The sequence below is a fragment of the Trachurus japonicus genome, chromosome 18 (assembly GCF_045865225.1).
Source record: "Trachurus japonicus isolate A0001 chromosome 18, Traja_1.0".
NCBI classification, from domain to species: Eukaryota; Metazoa; Chordata; class Actinopteri; order Carangiformes; family Carangidae; genus Trachurus; species Trachurus japonicus.
Window position 1 is genome coordinate 9,934,231 of NC_140924.1, and position 18,224 is coordinate 9,952,454.

At 41.6% G+C, this 18,224-nt stretch overlaps 2 protein-coding genes across 2 annotated transcripts; both read left to right on the plus strand.

The window, feature by feature from the left end:
- Positions 1-426: 426 nt before the first annotated feature.
- Positions 427-14,928, plus strand: LOC146968682 (uncharacterized). Its single transcript, XM_085806420.1, has 2 exons — positions 427-462; positions 13,902-14,928. The coding sequence occupies exons 1-2, from the start codon at positions 457-459 to the stop codon at positions 14,901-14,903; spliced, it is 1,008 nt and encodes a 335-aa protein (XP_085662546.1). The 5' UTR covers positions 427-456; the 3' UTR covers positions 14,904-14,928.
- On the plus strand, positions 8,712-13,623 carry LOC146968683 (uncharacterized). Its single transcript, XM_085760401.1, has 2 exons — positions 8,712-9,794; positions 13,606-13,623. Exons 1-2 carry the CDS (start codon positions 8,712-8,714, stop codon positions 13,621-13,623), a joined length of 1,101 nt encoding a protein of 366 aa, XP_085616527.1.
- Positions 14,929-18,224: the final 3,296 nt, after the last annotated feature.

Here is an 18,224-nt window from a genome sequence, read left to right on the forward strand (position 1 = left end):
ACGCGGCTGTCCACAATGCTGTGACACTCGACCCCTGGACTGGCTATACAAGCTTTGATGCTCATGGCCACACAACGATGGGACTTAAAGTTTCCATTCTGCACACAGTCGGGAACACCCCTAACACTACAATATAGGCTACATTATCTTACACATACACTCTCACCAGCCGTGGAAAGACACTTTTGCTCATGATGTTTCATTGTTTCTGCAGGTGATCAGCACCTGTTGATGATTGAAGCAGAGGATCCTCCTGAGTTGACCTCTAGTCTCGATCAAAAGAACCCAGAGAGTTTACATATTAAAGAAGAAAAGGAAGAACTATTGACCACTCCAGAGTTTCCCCTCACTTCTGTTCATATAAAGAGTGAGGATGAGGAGGAGAAACCTCAGTCTCTACAACCTCATCAAAGACAAACTGAGGCAGAGCCTCCATCCAGCAGCTCAGCTGAACAGATGGAGGTTGATGGAGACGACTGTGGAGGATCCGAACCAGCCAGGAACTCAGATCAACATGAAAATCTTCAACCAGATCCAGATGATGAGGTCTCAGAGTCGTCCTGTGAGACTGAAGACAGTGATGACTGGAGAGAAACCAGAGCACCTGAGTCAGGTTTGAACAGTGAAGCTGTTCATGTAAGTGATGAAGAATGTGACACTGGTAAGAAGTCTCGAAGCTGCTCAGAGTGTGGGAAAACATTTAGTACACCTTCGGTGTTGAAGAGACACATGAGGATCCATACAGGAGAGAAACCATTTGACTGTGCTACCTGTGGTAAACACTTTAGTCGAAGAGGTCATCTTCTTACACATATGACGATCCATACAGGAGAGAAACCATTTGACTGTGCTACCTGTGGTAAAACATTTAGGCAAAGAGCTCATCTTAAAGGACACATGAGACTCCACTCAGAGGAGAAACCATTTGACTGTGCACCTGAGTCAGTTCCCTTAATTTCTGTTTATATAAAGAGTGAGGATGAGGAGGAGAAACCTCAGTCCCTACAACCTCATCAAAGACAAACTGAGGCTGAGCCTCCATACAGCAGCTCAGCTGAACAGATAGAGGCCGATGGAGACGACTGTGGAGGATCTGAACCAGCCAGGAACTCAGATCAACATGAAGATCTTCAACCAGATCCAGATTATGAGGTCTCAGAGTCGTCCTGTGAGACTGAAGGCAGTGATGATGACTGGAGAGATACCAGAGCACCTGGGTCAGGTTTGAACAGTGAAGCTGTTCATGTATGTGATGAAAAATGTAACACTGGTAAGAAGTATCGCCGTAAGAAGTCTCACCTCTGCTCAGAGTGTGGGAAAGCTTTTAGATCCTCGGATTTGAAGAGACACATGAGGATCCATACAGGAGAGAAACCATTTGACTGTGCTACATGTGGTAAAAAATTTAGTCAAAGAGGTAGTCTTCAAAGACATATGAGTGTCCACTCAGAGGAGAAACAATTTGACCATGCACCTGGGTCAGGTTTGAACAGTGAAGCTGTTCATGTAAATGATGAAGAATGTAACACTGGTAAGAAGTATTTCCGTAAGAAGTCTCACCGCTGCTCAGAGTGTGGGAAAACATTTAGTACACCCTCGGTGTTGAAGATGCACATGAGGATCCATACAGGAGAGAAACCATTTGACTGTACTACCTGTGGTAAAACATTTAGTCAAGAAGGTAATCTTCAAAGACACATGAGAAACCATTGTCGCAATCCTGTTAACACCATTAGTGAGGACATTTGTGTCCTGACTACAATAAACCTGGGGGCAGAGGAAGGACACCAGGATGACCCACGTACAACTAGGGTTGGGCATCATTTAGATTTTAGCGATTCCGATTCCGATTCCGATTCTCTATTTCGATTCCGGTACTAAACGATTCTCGATTCCGATTCTTTGAGGTGCAGGTCAACAGGTCACAACTTATTTCACAGGATATGTTTTTATTTGACAAACTCTTCACACAGGCCATTTTTGCATGCATGCTTGGACTTCAAACATACATCTTACACAGCTTGTAAGACCTCCAAAAGGCCTCCAAAAAATAGATTTTGCCAACTATGGTATTCAATTAAAAGGGAGGGTCCCTAACTGTAACTAAAACTGAAACTTGGCAAGCAGTCTTAACATACAAAGAGCTGCAGAACAGGTGACTGTATACAAAATAAAACAAACACTGGAGCAGTAAGAAGATAATCATGTCTGCCTTCTCAGGCTGAGGAGGTCTGTACACTAGTGACGCGTGGTGCGGGTCAAGAAATGTTTACTTTATTTGCGATGCGGGGCGCGGTGGGGCGGGTCATTAAAAACACTGATGATGAAGTCCAGAGTGTGTTATCAGGGGCGCGCTGATGTTGACGGGAAAGCCGGCGGAGGTGTGAGGGAACCGGTGAGACGGCGGCTGGGTGCATCAGCAGAGCGGGGTTGGTTTCACTGAGAGCAGAGAGCAGACCGGGGAGAGGGAGAGGCGGCGGCCGCGGCTGCTGCACTCGCTGCACTGTGACTCTCCCACTCCTCACAAGCTCCACACTGACAAGCTACCGGCAACACAGCGCCTCTGTCTGCCCTTTCAAAGTAAAAAGCCGCTGTCTGACGTTTAATAGCAGCGGGGATGGTTGTGAAAATAGATGCGGTGGTGCGGGGCGGGTCAAATTACTTCAAACTAGTGCGAGCGGAGTAAAACAAACAAACTAGTGCGGACATTTAGGAACCGAAAAAAAGGATCGAAATTCAAGCGGCTTCTTAACGATTCCGGAACCGGACGTTAGGAACCGGTTCCTATTTGGAACCGTTTTTCGGTGTCCAACCCTACGTACAACCTACCTTTTTTTCTGAAGTTTTGGGTGTAATTTTTAACTAGGCTGAGATTGGGGCATTGCTGTTTGGCAAGTAGCTTAAAAGTAATGGGTAAATCATGTAAATGGATTGTGTGAGTGTGGAGAACTGGAGACTGTTATTTTACTGCAATTTGTATTCTTGTCTTAGACAGCAGTTGCTTATAGATCTGTCTGATCTGTGTCTGTCTGTAATTTCCTTTCAATCTGTTTTTGGGTTAGGGGAAAAATCGTTTTTTTTTGGGAAGGCTGTGTTACAGTAAAATCCCTCCTTCTGGGCTGTATGAGAGAATTTGATCAGCGTCTTGCTATGACCGTTGGGGGGCAGCATTACGCCGGATGGTGTGCAGTCTGCCGAAAACCACAAGAAGAAGAAGAAGAAGATCCAGTCGGCAACCAAGGTAACGCCCACAGAAACGTCAGCGCCATGGGGAAAACCAATCATCCTCCCAGGCCACTATAACGGGAAAGCGTGGCATTTAAACCTTTGTCAATTAAGGTTACAAATGGCACAACACCCAGATTTAATATTAGTCGTGGAATTAAACAAGGTTGCCCACTAAGTCTTTTTTTGTTTTTGTTGGTCACACAGGTCATGACAACACATATTTAAAAAAGCAACTTTCAGGGTATAAGTGCCTTAGGTAGAGAATTCAAACTGGCTCAGTTAGCGGATGATACAGCAATTTTTTTGTCCAATCAGAATGAACTTGACACAGCTGTGCGATGTATCAGAGAGTTTTCTGAGGTTTCTGGGTTGACAATGAACCTTAATAAATCTATGCTGTTTCCCCTTAAACATTGTGATCTGTCAGAACTGAGTGATATTCCTATCAAACAAACTGTGACATATCGGGGTGTGGTGCTTGACAAAAATGAGAACAGGCGCTCTGAGATAAACTGAGAACCAATAAGTCAACAGATACAAAGAAAATTCAATATGTGGTTAATGAGGGATCTGTCTTTACACGGTCGGACTCTGTTATCTAAAGCTGAAGGAATATCAAGATCTGTATACTTATCACTAGTGCCTAAGTAGTCTCTAAGAAATTAGATCAAATCTTATTCAACTTTATCTGGAAGAACAGATGCCATTACTTAAAAAAAGATATCTTGTGTAACTCCAAGAGGGATGGTGGTTTGGATGTGTTAACCTTTGAAATGTTAAATCACTCTTTCAAGATCAACTGGTTAAATAATTTATGTAGACAGACAGAAGAACAACTTCTGGAACTCCTTTGCTACACATGTATTTAATTCATTAGGTGGTGGACGGTTTATGTTTAAATGTAACTATAAAGTTGGAAAACTTCCTGTCAAACTCTCAAATTTTCACAAACAAGCTTTGCTGTCCTGGAAACTGATCTACAACATAATTTCTTGCCAACCAGTTATTATATTTGGAACAATTAAAACGTCCTTTACAAAAAACGATCATTGTTTTACAAGGACTGGATGGAGCATAACATTTTATTAGTTGACCAACTTATTAATGACCATGGTTTCTTACTTTCTTATGAAGAATTTTTGTTCAAATTTCAGCTCCCAGTCACACTGAAACAATATGCAGTGGTTTTTGATGCACTAACTCAGGGTGTGCTACAGCTTCTTAAAGGGACTGAAAGAATTACTGCTGTTCCAGAAAATTATAATTGTGATATTTTTGTGGGCGGAGTAGACATTATAAAAAGATCTTGCTCTTGCAGATTTTAGAGAAGCTGCCCAAGGAATCTGCCTACAGGTCAAATTAACTGGTCTGCACAATTTTGAGAAATTAACTGGAATAAAGCATGGCTGGTTGGTGAAAAATTCTGTCTCAATAACAAGGTGAAAGCTGCCAAAACGTACTCTATTATGGAGAAGTTTGGGCAAGTGATTTGTAAAGGCCTCTGGCTGTCTTTTGTTTTTTGTTGTGTTTTTTTGTTTGCTTTATTGTCTCTTTTTCTGTTCCCATGAATGTATGGATGGATGTATTCCCAAGTATATACTGATTAGAGCACTGGAATAAGAGAGTAACGACACTTCCCTTGACTACCGTGGTAAGCATTTTGCGCCCCGAGTGGCAGGATATGGGTATTGCAAAAGCACCCAGAAAACCCATTCACTCCAATGAATGTGTGTTGCCCACTCGCTTGTAAATTGATGAAAACGGCCGTGTTTTTGATTTTAGGTGTCTTGGTCATATCAGATTACACTTATAATTTGTTTATTATAAAATGTAGATTGAAACATTAATATAGACAACTATTTTTTTTATTACTCGCCTATGTGTTAATGTTTATTGGAGTCCTCAATGATGCTATTAACGTGGGTGATATAGAAATGTCCTTAAATTATTGAAAATACCACACTTGCTCATTCACCAAAAATGCAGAGTTGTCAGTTCTTGGGCACTTTTGCAATACCCATATTCCACCATCAGGAGGCGCTTCCATTGAACCAATGCGTGTCGTTACTCTCTATTCCAGTGCTCTAACACTGATGTACGTATGTATGCAATTTTCTGTGTCGCACAATAAAACATTTTAAAAAATAAACCTTTGTATAAACGCTTTTTAGTTTGATCCACTTGTATGACAAAGTGCTATAAAAAAAAAAAGTAAATACAATCGGGGTCGATTGTTGCGTGCATTTTAAAATACTGGGTTTAATCAATGATCCGCGTTTTCATGGTATAGTAGGTTGGGGGAGTGGCTTGTCCCCCGGAAGTGACGTTTTTGTGGGCGTTCCCTTTTTTTTTTTAAATTCAAAACTTTGTTTCACATTACAAACCAGTTTTTCATAGTAAAATGCAATTTATAAAGCACATTTATATTCTACGCCAGGGGGAATTTAGAAGTTTACAAAAAAATGTTCAAGTTTTCACATATTGATAGTCTTGAAAATTTGATGGAGGTTATGTATTGCTTGAGCTCACCGCTAAGAGCAGTAAAGGAAGGTTTTGTTTTTTTTAATGAACTTACATTTGTGAATATGAAATTTTGCCATTAAAATAATAAGGTTAATAAAAAAGTTATGTTGGCTTTTTCCTTGTTTTTTTTCAGGTCAGGGAGCCCAAACAGTACATTCCTCCAAAACAAAATAAAATCACCATCAACATTGATAGCAACAAAATTACAAATATCACTCCATAGTTTTTGGGTTTAATCAATGATCTGCGGAAGTGACGTTTTCGTGGGCGTTCCCTCGGTTGCCGACTGGTGGCTCTACGTGACGTGCCCAACCCAGAATAGAATCCAGCAGCGGGGTCTTCTGCAAGGAACAACGAGCGTAAAATGTCTGAGGTGGAGTTTCTGAGAGGATTTGTTACCGAGAGACTCGCCGCCGCCTCCCAGGAAATCTTAGCGGCCGTGGACAGAGTCGTAGCCGGATACGAGGCGGAGGCTTCGGGCTTCAGACAGGAGATCGAGCGGCAGAGGAACCTGCTGGATGTTCTCCTGCAGCCTCGAGTCGTCCTCAACAAAACCGGTTGGTGATTCAGTTTTAGATCATTTCACCTCAAAGTTGTGGTTTGTAGAGAAAGAGGACACGTTGTACTACATTTATCTTCTAACTTTTATGTGGCTATCAACAATTGTACAACAGCCTAGGGAGTTACAAAATCTAAGAAGGTCTTTTAGGGTGCACTCACACTAGGCAATCATACCGTGCCCAAGCACGTTTGCCCCCTAAAGTCCGGATTCTATTGCCAGTGTGAGTGCAAGTGTTCCGTGCCTGAGCACGGTACACTTCCCTGGCCCGGCACGGTTGGGAGAGGTGTGCTTGGGCACGGTACGCTTGGCCAGGAATGTGCTGCGGGCAGTGGCGTGCACAGACTTTTTGAAGGGCAGGGGCGAAAAGGAAAAAAAGGGGCACCTAATAGCGCGTCCTCGCCACTGAAGAGGGCACTTAAGCACGCGTTTTGGCTTCCCTGAAGGCACTTTAACACGTGTTTTGGCTCCTAGATGTGGCTCCTAGAGGGCACTTTCAGGGCTGCCAAGTTTCAGAAAATGACAAGAGTGAGACTGTAGCGACATGGTGCGTAAAATTTTGGCCTTTTTTAACATCGATTTGGCCTGTTTTAATATCGATACCTTAAGACTAAAAAAACGTCGATTTGGCCTGTTTTAACACGTGTTTTGGCCCCCAAGAGGGCACTTTAGCACACGTTTTGGCTCCTAGAGAGCACTTTAGCATGCATTTTGGCTTCCAAGGGGGCACTTTAACACGTGTTTTGGCTCCCAAGAGGGCACTTTAGCACACGTTTTGGTTCCTAGATGTGGCTCCTAGAGGGCACTTTCAGGGCTGCCAAGTTTCAGAAAATGACAAGAGTGAGACTGTAGCGACATGGTGCGTTTGGGCAGCGACCACAGGTCGGCGGCGAAAAAAATTTGGCCTTTTTAAACGTTGATTTGGCCTGTTTTATAATATCAATACCTTAAGACTAAAAAACATCGATGTGGCCTGTTTTAACACGTGTTTTGGCTCCCAAGAGGGCACTTTAGCACACGGTTTGGCTTCCAAGGGCACTTTAACATGTCTTTTGGCTTCCAAGAGGGCACTTTAACATGTGTTTTGGCTCCTAGAGAGCACTTTAGCACACGTTTTGGCTACCATGAGGGCACTTTAGCAAACGTTTTGGCTCCTAGAGGGCACTTAAGCACGCGTTTTGGCTCCCAAGAGGGCACTTAAGCACGCGTTTCAGTTCCTAGAGGGCACTTTAGCACGCATTGTGGCTCCTAGAGGGCTCTTTAGCACACGTTTTGGCTCCTAGAGGGCACTTTAGCACACGTTTTGGCCCCCATGAGGGCACTTGAGCACACGTTTTAGCTCCTAGAGGGCACTTTAGCACACGTTTTGCCCCCCATGAGGACACTTTAGCACGTGTTTTGGCTTCCAAGAGGGCACTTTAACGCGCGTTTTGGCTCCCAGGGGGCACTTTAACACGCGTTTTTCAACAATTGGGCCACGAGGGGGGGCGACCGCCCCCCCCCCCGTGCACGCCACTGGCTGCGGGCTCGTTCTCCACCACGTGTCTGCAACCGCGTGTAAACAACAGTCACTTAACGATTACGTCGCGCCGTAAACATCGATAGTTAACGTCGCTTTGATTAAACTTCAAGATAACCATGACAACCAGTCAAAGCGCAGTTCTTTCTGCAGTCAGAGCGCATCCGCCATGTTGTTGATGACGTAGTGTCGGAGGCAACTGTGCTTGAGCACACTTGGGTTTGAGGTAGTGTGAGTGCGGACCAGCGGGGGACAGGGGAGGGGGGGCATTCGGGCTTCAGCACGGTACAGAACAACTGGCCCTAGTGTGAGTGCGCCGAGGCGACTTACTCGGTAAATTGATGTAGCTATTATCATCGACTAGCAAGTAGTATCTTTTTTTATTTGAATTTATTACCATAGTCCTGTTTTTGGAGCCATCTCCAAAACCAACAGATTAAAGGTTATTTTCCCCACACGTTCTGTTGCTCTGTGATTAATTTGAAGATGTAAAACACCAGTGCTTTAGGTTCAGATGTTGAATCGTGTCTTCATCACACACAATATAGGAATATTTATAGTCGTACATTATTGGAGTATTGCAATTCAGGATTTAACCACTGCTAACCTTACAACAGGACATTTTGGAAACAAACAAGTTCTACAAAAGAGTAACAATGGTATTTTCTTTGTTTTTTGTTTTTTGACACACGGCTGTTTGTCAAAAAACAAAGAAAAGTCCCCCCAAAAAACGCTAGAAGCGACACTGGGAACGGCCGCGATGCGATGCAACGTCTCTGGTACAATTAGGTTCCTGTTTTGACTTTTGTTAACACTAATGGAGGTGACCATGGGGTAGAGACACCAGTTATGAGTGACAGTATGAAGACACTGTTGTTCATGATGTGTTTCATTGTTTCTGCAGGTGATCAGCACCTGTTGAAGATTGAAGCAGATGATCCTCCTGAGTTGACCTCTAGTCTGGATCAGGAGAACCCAGAGAGTCTTCATATTAAAGAAGAAAAGGAGGAACTATGGACCACTCCAGAGTTTCCCATCACTTCTGTTCATGTGAAGAGTGAGGATGAGGAGGAGAAACCTCAGTCCCTACAACCTCATCAAAGACAAACTGAGGCTGAGCCTCCATCCAGCAGCTCAGCTGAACAGATAGAGGCCGATGGAGACGACTGTGGAGGATCTGAACCAGCCAGGAACTCAGATCAACCTGAAGATCTTCAACCAGATACAGATGATGAGGTCTCAGAGTCGTCCTCTGAGACTGAATACAGTGATGACTGGAGAGAAACCAGAGCACCTGAGTCAGGTTTCAACAGTGAAGCTGTTCATGCAAGTGATGAAGAATGTGACACTGGTAAGAAGTCTAACCGCTGCTCAGAGTGTGGGAAAACATTTAGATCACCCTCGGTGTTGAAGATGCACATGAGGATCCATACAGGAGAGAAACCATTTGACTGTGCTACATGTGGTAAACTTTTTAGAGTTAAACCTTCTCTTAAACTCCACATGAGGATCCATACAGGAGAGAAACCATTTGACTGTGCTACTTGTGGTAAACAATTTAGTCGAAGAGGTAGTCTTCATAGACATATGAGAGTCCATACAGGAGAGAAACCATTTGCCTGTGCTACCTGTGGTAAACAATTTTGTGAAAGAGATCATCTTAAACTCCACATGAGGGTCCATACAGGAGAGAAACCATTTGACTGTCCTACCTGTGGTAAACAATTTAGTCGAAGAGGTTATCTTCTTAGACATATGAGACTCCATACAGGAGAGAAACCATTTGACTGTCCGACCTGTGGGAAACATTTCAGACATTCAGGGAGTTTAAATGTGCACTTGAGACTCCACACACAGGAGAAACCATTTAGTTGTGCTATTTGTGGGAAAGGATTTACCCAGAAGATTAATCTTTTGGTTCACACAAAAGTCCATTCAAAAGTGAAGCCATTTGTAGCAGTGTTTGTGGGAAAACATTTATGGAGCTGGAGAATTTGGCGACACACATGAAATCCCATAAAGGAGGGAAACTTCAGTTGTTGTCTTGAGCAGCACATGGAAGTCCATACAGAAGTTAAACCATTTTCTTGTAGTGTGTGTGGAGTACATATAAGGTAGTAGGTAGAGTTAAAACACCTTAAATCATTTAGTTGTAGGTTTGTGATGAGACATTTTGTCAACAGGAAGATCTTTACGTGTTCACAAGAATCCATGAAGGAGCGTAAATGTACAGTTGAAGTTTTTGTGGCCGTCAATTCTCTGATGTTTCTGGCAAGAAGAGACGTATGAGTGTATGTAAACTCAGGACTGTTACTGAAGGCAGCAGCAGTGTGTGTGAGGCTGCAGTTATTGAACTGTAACAGCTCATCACAACACAGTGAAGATTAATTTCACATGTAAAATATTTCGTTTAAGTTCATGATTTTGAAATTGTTCATAAAATTAATACTACAAATAAATGACAGCAGTAATTGAGTCTGCAGAGTTGTTGGCTGAGCTGAACTGTAACAGCTCATTCCAACACAATAAAAATGTCATTGTTTTTATCAAAGTGTCGCAAATTCTGTAAAAATCTCTTTCTGGTATTGTTGTACTTGGTGGAAACATCTTTTGTTTTTTGTTTGTTAATAAAGAAATTGAGTGTCCATTCATTTTCTCTGAAGTTTTGGGTTTAAAGGAGCTGTATGTAAGAATGTGACCCAAACTGTCTCTGCAGTCAAATTCAAAACAGCAGTGTGTGGCAGTGGCTCTGACACAATTTACGCATGGTGCATCCATCTCATTTGTCGGTGTTTCAATGTAGTAACTAATAATAATTTGTGTATAGTTGTAATGAAAATCAATTATGAATGAAATTGGTCCTAACCTGCTTGTTTAAAATGTCAAGATGCCAAAAATAAAGTGATTGAGCTGACTTGATGTAAAGCCACTCGTTGCACAGTTGATTTTTCTCCCTTTAAAATACATAGCAAAACGTAGCTGAGACTATGTGCATAATTATGCTGTATTATTCTACTTGATAAAAAACATATTGCAGACAGGATGCGGCGTATCAGACGTCAGAGAGACAAGCCGCTTATTTCTCCCATGTGATATCAAGGAAATATGACCATAGCCGGCATTAGAAATCAATCTTTTTATTTGTATTTATTTATTGCAATCTCAATTGGAGTTCACTTTATCTCCCAGCCGTAGCTGCAGCTCAGTGGCAGCTTAACTGGCAACCTGGAGGCCAAAATGCCACTGATGCTGTGACTGGGAGAGAGCAGTGGGTGGCGCAACAGGCCAAAACACAGAATCAAAACATGATCTGCAGGCTGCAAATAAAAAAAATGAAATGTGAATATTCTGGCTGTACTATTGTTGTCAGTTAGATCAGTTTGTCAAATGAACATGATTCCTTAGTCTCTGGTGACATATTGAGTGATTTTATGAATACTATATACATTTCTTACATGCAGCTCGTTTAATAGGTTGAGATTGGGGCATTGTTGTTTGGCAAGTAGCTTAAAAGTAATGGGTAAATCATGTAAATGGATTGTGTGAGTGTGGAGAACTGGAGACTGTTATTTTACTGCAATTTGTATTCTTGTCTTAGACAGCAGTTACTTATAGATCTGTCTGATCTGTGTCTGTCTGTAATTTCCTTTCAATCTGTTTTTGGGTTAGGGGAAAAATCTTTTTTTTTTTGGGGACGGCTGTGTTACATTAAAATCCCTCCTTCTGGGCTGTATGAGAGAATTTGATCAGCGTCTTGCTATGACCGGTGGGGGGGCAGCATTACGCCGGATGGTGTACAACCTGCCGAAAACCAGAAGAACCAAGGTAACGCCCACAAAAACGTCAGAGCCGTGGGGAAAACCATTATTCTCCCAGGCCACTAGACCATTTTTGTCTTTTTACCACCCCTGTTATCAGGTTATACCTTGTTATCATGGCTTGGAATGTCTGTCGTTTTGTTCTTGTTCCGTCACTCATAGATAGATAGATAGATAGATAGATAGATAGATAGATAGATAGATAGATAGATAGATAGATAGATAGATAGATAGATAGATAGATAGATAGATAGATAGATAATTTATTAGTACAGACTCTGGGTCCAGTTAAAAACACAAGACAGGACAGGAAAAGAATACAAACAGCGACAATGCCAACAACATCAACAACAACAACAACAACGACAGCAGCCCCTTAGACAATAGTCAATACATTGTTGCGTATATTTTAAAATACTGGGTTTAATGATCGAGAGTTGTAATGATCCGCGTTTTCATAGTATAGTAGGTTGGGGGAGAGGCTTGTTTTCCCTCATTGTAGAGCACTGGAAAAGAGAGTAACGACACGCATTGGTTCAATGGAAGCGCCTCCTGATGGCGGAATATGGGTATTGCAAAAGCGCCCCAAGAAATGACATCTCTGCATTGTTGGTGAATGAGCAAGTGTGGTATTTTCAATAATTTAAGGACATTTATAGATCACCCACGTTAATAGCATCATTGAGGATCCTTTACAGATAAACATTAACACATAGGCGAGTAAAAAAAAAAACACACAAAAAAATGTTGTCTATATTAATGTTTCAATCTACATTTTGTAATAAACAAATTATAAGTATAATCTGATATGACCAAGACACCTAAAAACAAAAACACGGCCGTTTTCATCAATTTACAAGCAAGTGGGCAACACACATACATTGGAGTGAATGGGTTTTCTGGGCGCTTTTGCAATACCCATATCCTGCCACTCGGGGCGCAAAACCCTTACCACGGGAGTCAATGGTGGTGTCGCTACTTTCTTTTCCAGTGCTCTACCTCATTGTCCCCCCGCCCCCCACGGTCTGACCGGAAGTGACGTTTTGTGGGCGTTCTCTCGGTTGCCGACTCGAGGCCCAACCTGGAGCAGCGAAACAAACAGCTCGGGTCTCCTGGCTGCCAGGAACAACAGTAAAATGTCGGAGGCTTCGGGCTTCAGACAGGAGATCGAGCGGCAGAGGAACCTGCTGGATGTTCTCCTGCAGCCTCGAGTCGTCCTCAACAAAACCGGTTGGTGGTTCAGTTTTTAAATCATTTCACCTCAAAGTTGTGGTTTGTAGAGAAAGAGAACATGTTGTAGGCTCCTACATTTATCTTCTAACTTCCCAGCAAACATTTTTTTGGTTGAAAAGACGTTTAAAAAACGTATATGCCGACTGGTTCAAAAGTGAGTTTTTTTTACCGGCTGTTTTTGTACTGCGGTCACGCCAGCCGTCTTTCGTTTTCAGGTGGTCAGCCAGCCGCTCCAACATTTTAAGTGCGTCTTTATTACAGACTTTATGGCAAACGCACAGAAGCAAGTGGGAAAGCCAGCGCTGACTTACAAGAGCGTGTGGGAACTTCCGGTTTTCAAAATAAAATGTCAGTGTTAAATGTATTAAGATTTTATTTTGTAAAATATGAGAACGACATTAAAAAAATCCTAAAAATATGGTTTACAAGGCTAAACAATGGTATGTAAAACAAAGAAAAGTCCCCCCAAAAAACACCAGAAGTACACTGGGAACGGCCGCGATGCAACACAACGTCTCTGGTACAATTATGTTCCTGTTTTGACTTTTGTTAACACTAATGGAGGTGACCGTTGGGGTTCATAGAGACACCAGTATAGTTGTGTTTTTTTTGTTTCTTTTTTACTGTTCTATGGACCGCCGCTGTGTCCGAAATAAAGTATTGAAAAAATGTGAGTGACAGTATGAAGACACTGTTATTCATGATGTGTTTCATTGTTTCTGCAGGTGATCAGCGCCTGTTGAAGATTGAAGCAGAGGATCCTCCTGAGTTGACCTCTAGTCTGGATCAGGAGAACCCAGAGAGTCGACATCTTAAAGAAGAAAAGGAGGAACTACATCTTAAAGAAGAAAAGGAGGAACTACATCTTAAAGAAGAAAAGGAGGAACGATTGACCACTCCAGAGTTTCTCCTCACTTCTGTTCATGCGAAGAGTGAGGATGAGGAGGAGAAACCTCAGTCCCTACAACCTCATCAAAGACAAACTGAGGCCGAGCCTCCATCCAGCAGCTCAGCTGAACAGATAGAGGCCGATGGAGACAACTGTGGAGGATCTGAACCAGCCAGGAACTCAGATCAACCTGAAGATCTTCAACCAGATACAGATGATGAGGTCTCAGAGTCGTCCTGTGAGACTGAAGACAGTGATGACTGGAGAGAAACCAGAGCACCTGAGTCAGGTTTGAACAGCGAAGCTGTTCATGTAAGTGATGAAGAATGTGACACTGGTAAGAAGTCTCACTGTAAGAAGTCTCACCGCTGCTCAGAGTGTGGGAAAACATGTAGATCACCCTCGGTGTTGAAGATGCACATGAGGATCCATACAGGAGAGAAACCATTTGACTGTGCTACCTGTGGTAAACAATTTAGTCAAAGAGGTCATCTTAACCTCCACATGAGGATCCATACAGGAGAGAAACCATTTGACTGTGCTACCTGTGGTAAAACATTTAGTCAAAGAAGTGATCTTAAAGAACACATGAGGATCCATACAGGAGAGAAACCATTTGACTGTGTGACCTGTGGTAAACAATTTAGTGAGAGACATAATCTTAAAGAACACATGAGAGTCCATACAGGAGAGAAACCATTTTACTGTATTATCTGTGGTAAGCAATTTAGAATAAAAGTTAATCTTAAAGTCCACATGAGGATCCACACAAGAGAGAAACCATTTCACTGTGTTACCTGTGGTAAAACATTTAGTCAGGTAAGCAATCTTAAAGAGCACATGAAAGTCCATACAGGAGAGAAACCATTTAAATGTCCTACCTGTGGGAAACATTTTAGATACCAAACGAGTTTTAATGTGCACTTGAGAGTCCACACACAGGAAAAACCCTTTATTTGCGCTATTTGTGGGAAAGGATTTACCCAGAAGATGAATCTTTTGTTACACACAAGAGTCCATTCAAAAGAGAAGCCATTTGGTTGCAGTGTTTGTGGGAAAACATTTATGGAGCTGGAGAATTTGGCGACACACATGAAATCCCATAAAGGAGGGAAACTTCAGTTGTTGTCTTGAGCAGCACATGAAAGTCCATACAGAAGTTAAACCATTTTCTTGTAGTGTGTGTAGAGTACATGTAAGGCAGTACAGCTGCTGAACAGCTCATTCCAACACAATAAAAATGTCATTGTTTTTATCAAAGTGTCGCAAATTCTGTAAAAATCTCTTTCTGGTATGTTGTACTTGGTGGAAAGATCTTTTGTGTTTTGTTTGTTAATAAAGAAATTGAGTTTCCATTGATTTTCTCTGAAGGTTTAATGTTTAAAGGAGCTGTATGTAAGAATGTGGCCCAAACTGTTTCTGCAGTCAAATTCAAAACAGCAGTGTGTGGCAGTGGCTCTGACACAATTTACGCATGGTGAATCCATCTCATTTGTCAGTGTTACAGTGTAGTAAATAATGAGTTGTATATAGTTGTAATGAAAATCAATTATGAATGAAATGTGGCCTATAAACCTACTTGTTTAAAATGTCAAGATGCCAAAAATAAAGTGACTGAGCTGACTTGATGTAAAGCCACTCGATGGACAGTTGATTTTTCTCCCTTTAAAATACATAGCAAAACGTAGCTGAGACTATGTGCATAATTATGCTGTATTATTCTACTTGATAAAAAACATATTGCAGACAGGATGCGGCGTATCAGACGTCAGAGAGACAAGACGCTTATTTCTCCCATGTGATATCAAGGAAATATGACCATAGCTGGCATTAGAAATCAATCTTTTTATTTGTATTTATTTATTGTGACCTCAATTGAAGATCACTTTATATCCCAGTCGTAGCTGCGGCTCAGTGGCAGCTTAACTGGCAACCCCAAAATGCCACTGATGCTGTGACTGGGAGAGAGCAGTGGGTGGCGCAACAGGCCAAAACACAGAATCAAAACATAAACATGATCTGCAGGCTGCAAATAAAAAAAATGAAATGTGAATATTCTGGCTGTAGCTACTATTGTTGTCAGTTAGATCAGTTTGTCAAATTAACATGATTCCTTAGTCTCTGGTGACATATTGAGTGATTTTATGAATACTATATACATTTCTTACATGCAGCTCGTTTAATAGGTTGAGATTGGGGCATTGTTGTTTGGCAAGTAGCTTAAAAGTAATGGGTAAATCATGTAAATGGATTGTGTGAGCGTGGAGAACTGGAGACTGTTATTTTACTGCAATTTGTATTCTTGTCTTAGACAGCAGTTGCTTATAGATCGGTCTGATCTGTGTCTGTCTGTAATTTCCTTTCAATCTGTTTTTGGGTTAGGGGAAAAATCTTTTTTTTTTTTGGGACGGCTGTGTTACAGTAAAATCCCTCCTTCTGGGCTGTATGAGAGAATTTGATCAGCGTCTTGCTATGACCGGTGGGGGGGCAGCATTACGCCGGATGGTGTACAACCTTCCGAAAACCAGAAGAACCAAGGTAACGCCCACAAAAACGTCAGAGCCGTGGGGAAAACCATTATTCTCCCAGGCCACTAGACCATTTTTGTCTTTTTTACCACCCCTGTTATCAGGTTATAGCCTACCTTGTTATCATGGCTTGGAATGTCTGTCGTTTTGTTCTTGTTCCGTCACTCATTATACTGTATTGTTGAATGTTACAGTTTTTCTCAATCGCTTCGGTGCTATTCTCAGATCAGAATGAAAGTTCTCATAACTGTTAGTTCAACCTCCACAACATGTAGTCATTTGTCCACATCATAGTGGCAGTTTCTCCTTCCTCTGAACAAATTGCAAATGCTTTTGGACATGTATCAGTTTCTCTCATACAATTCTCTGCTGTTTTACAACATTATCATTTGTTTACGGTATGTCATGTCAGTCAAAATGAACTATACTTTTGAACGCTGAATAGTCTTTCCCTATAAAACTAATAAACTAATAGTCCTCATTTCATTGCTTGAGTCATTACATACAAAATTGTTGAACTAGTTTTCAAAATCTGTCAAACTAATTTTAAATGTTGGGAGAAGCACTGTGAATTCAATGATTCAAACATTTAGACTTACAGCTTCACTAGAGAACAGATTTACTGTATTGTAATGTATTACAGCAACCACAGTAAAGATTTCCCATCTTTACAGTACGGTACTGTACTACAGCATTTTACAAGTAGGAAGCACTTTTACAGTATTGTACACCACAGTAATAATGGTTGATGCAGTACATGTATTGTACATTACTGTAATTTTACTCTGCATCACATAGGATTACAAGACAACCTCACAGAGGTGGAAGAGACTGAGCCCTTTTTACTCTGCTACAAGAACAAGACATTTGTGCAATGGTGATTACAAACAATGGCATAAGGTTGAAAGAGATACAATGTAAGGATGACATTACTGTATCTTTGGGTATATTGAATCTCTTTCAATCGCTACAATTGACAAAGTGATGTAGATGAAAATGTGACTGGAACGTCTGGATGTGCAGGAATGATTTACAGTACTCTGTAGGTTCAGTTTTGTTTACGTAAAGTTGTACCCAAAGAGTGTTTCTTATGTTTGTTGTAGATGACTGTAGTGTATTTTTCCTTTGCACAATGCTGTGAACAAATCAGAATTGCAAAGAGCATATGCAGTAGAATTGTGAAACATACATATTCAGTATCTCCACTAAATACAGTAATGTGTAACTTTACTGTAGTTTTCACATGGCCGTACTAGTAGTGTATAGTGCTGTCTGGAGCATTTTCAGATAGTATCATCACTTTTTGCATTGGAAAACACTTAGAGAATGTACTGTTGAAGTCCACCTTTGACTTCCCCGCGGTTGGTTGATGCAAGGAAAGAACCACTTTGCACGAGAGAATTAGAGTTGATATATCATCAGTATTTATTAAGCAAAGATCTTTGGAGAACACGATACAGAAGATCTGTGTCTTGAGCCAAGCGCCCTGTGTTCTGAGGAAGCTCACCCCTCGCTGTGTCTCTTATACACTTCCTCTAGTATCTCCCCGCCTTGGTTCCTCCCTTATCGTGGAGTTGCCTTCAGTTATAGGTCGGTATCTCACTCGGCTGCATACGACTTCCCCTAGTAACAACAGATATCACCAAATTTGGCCTAAACAGTTATACTATACTTACACACATTGACCTATATAAAACCAGAATTTACAGGAAATATCTACTACCCGTTTCCAGTAAATGCATGGTGCGTTAGCAATTACATAAGTGTGATATCTCCGCTGCGGTCGTATGCAATCTTACTGTAACTGATGCTTGTCCTTATATGGGCTTCTCTGGCTTCCTCCGAACACAGTGTACAATTTCCTTGTATATTGCATTGATGTATTATAAGCAAAGCACACACATACATATTTGATACATAGTAACTG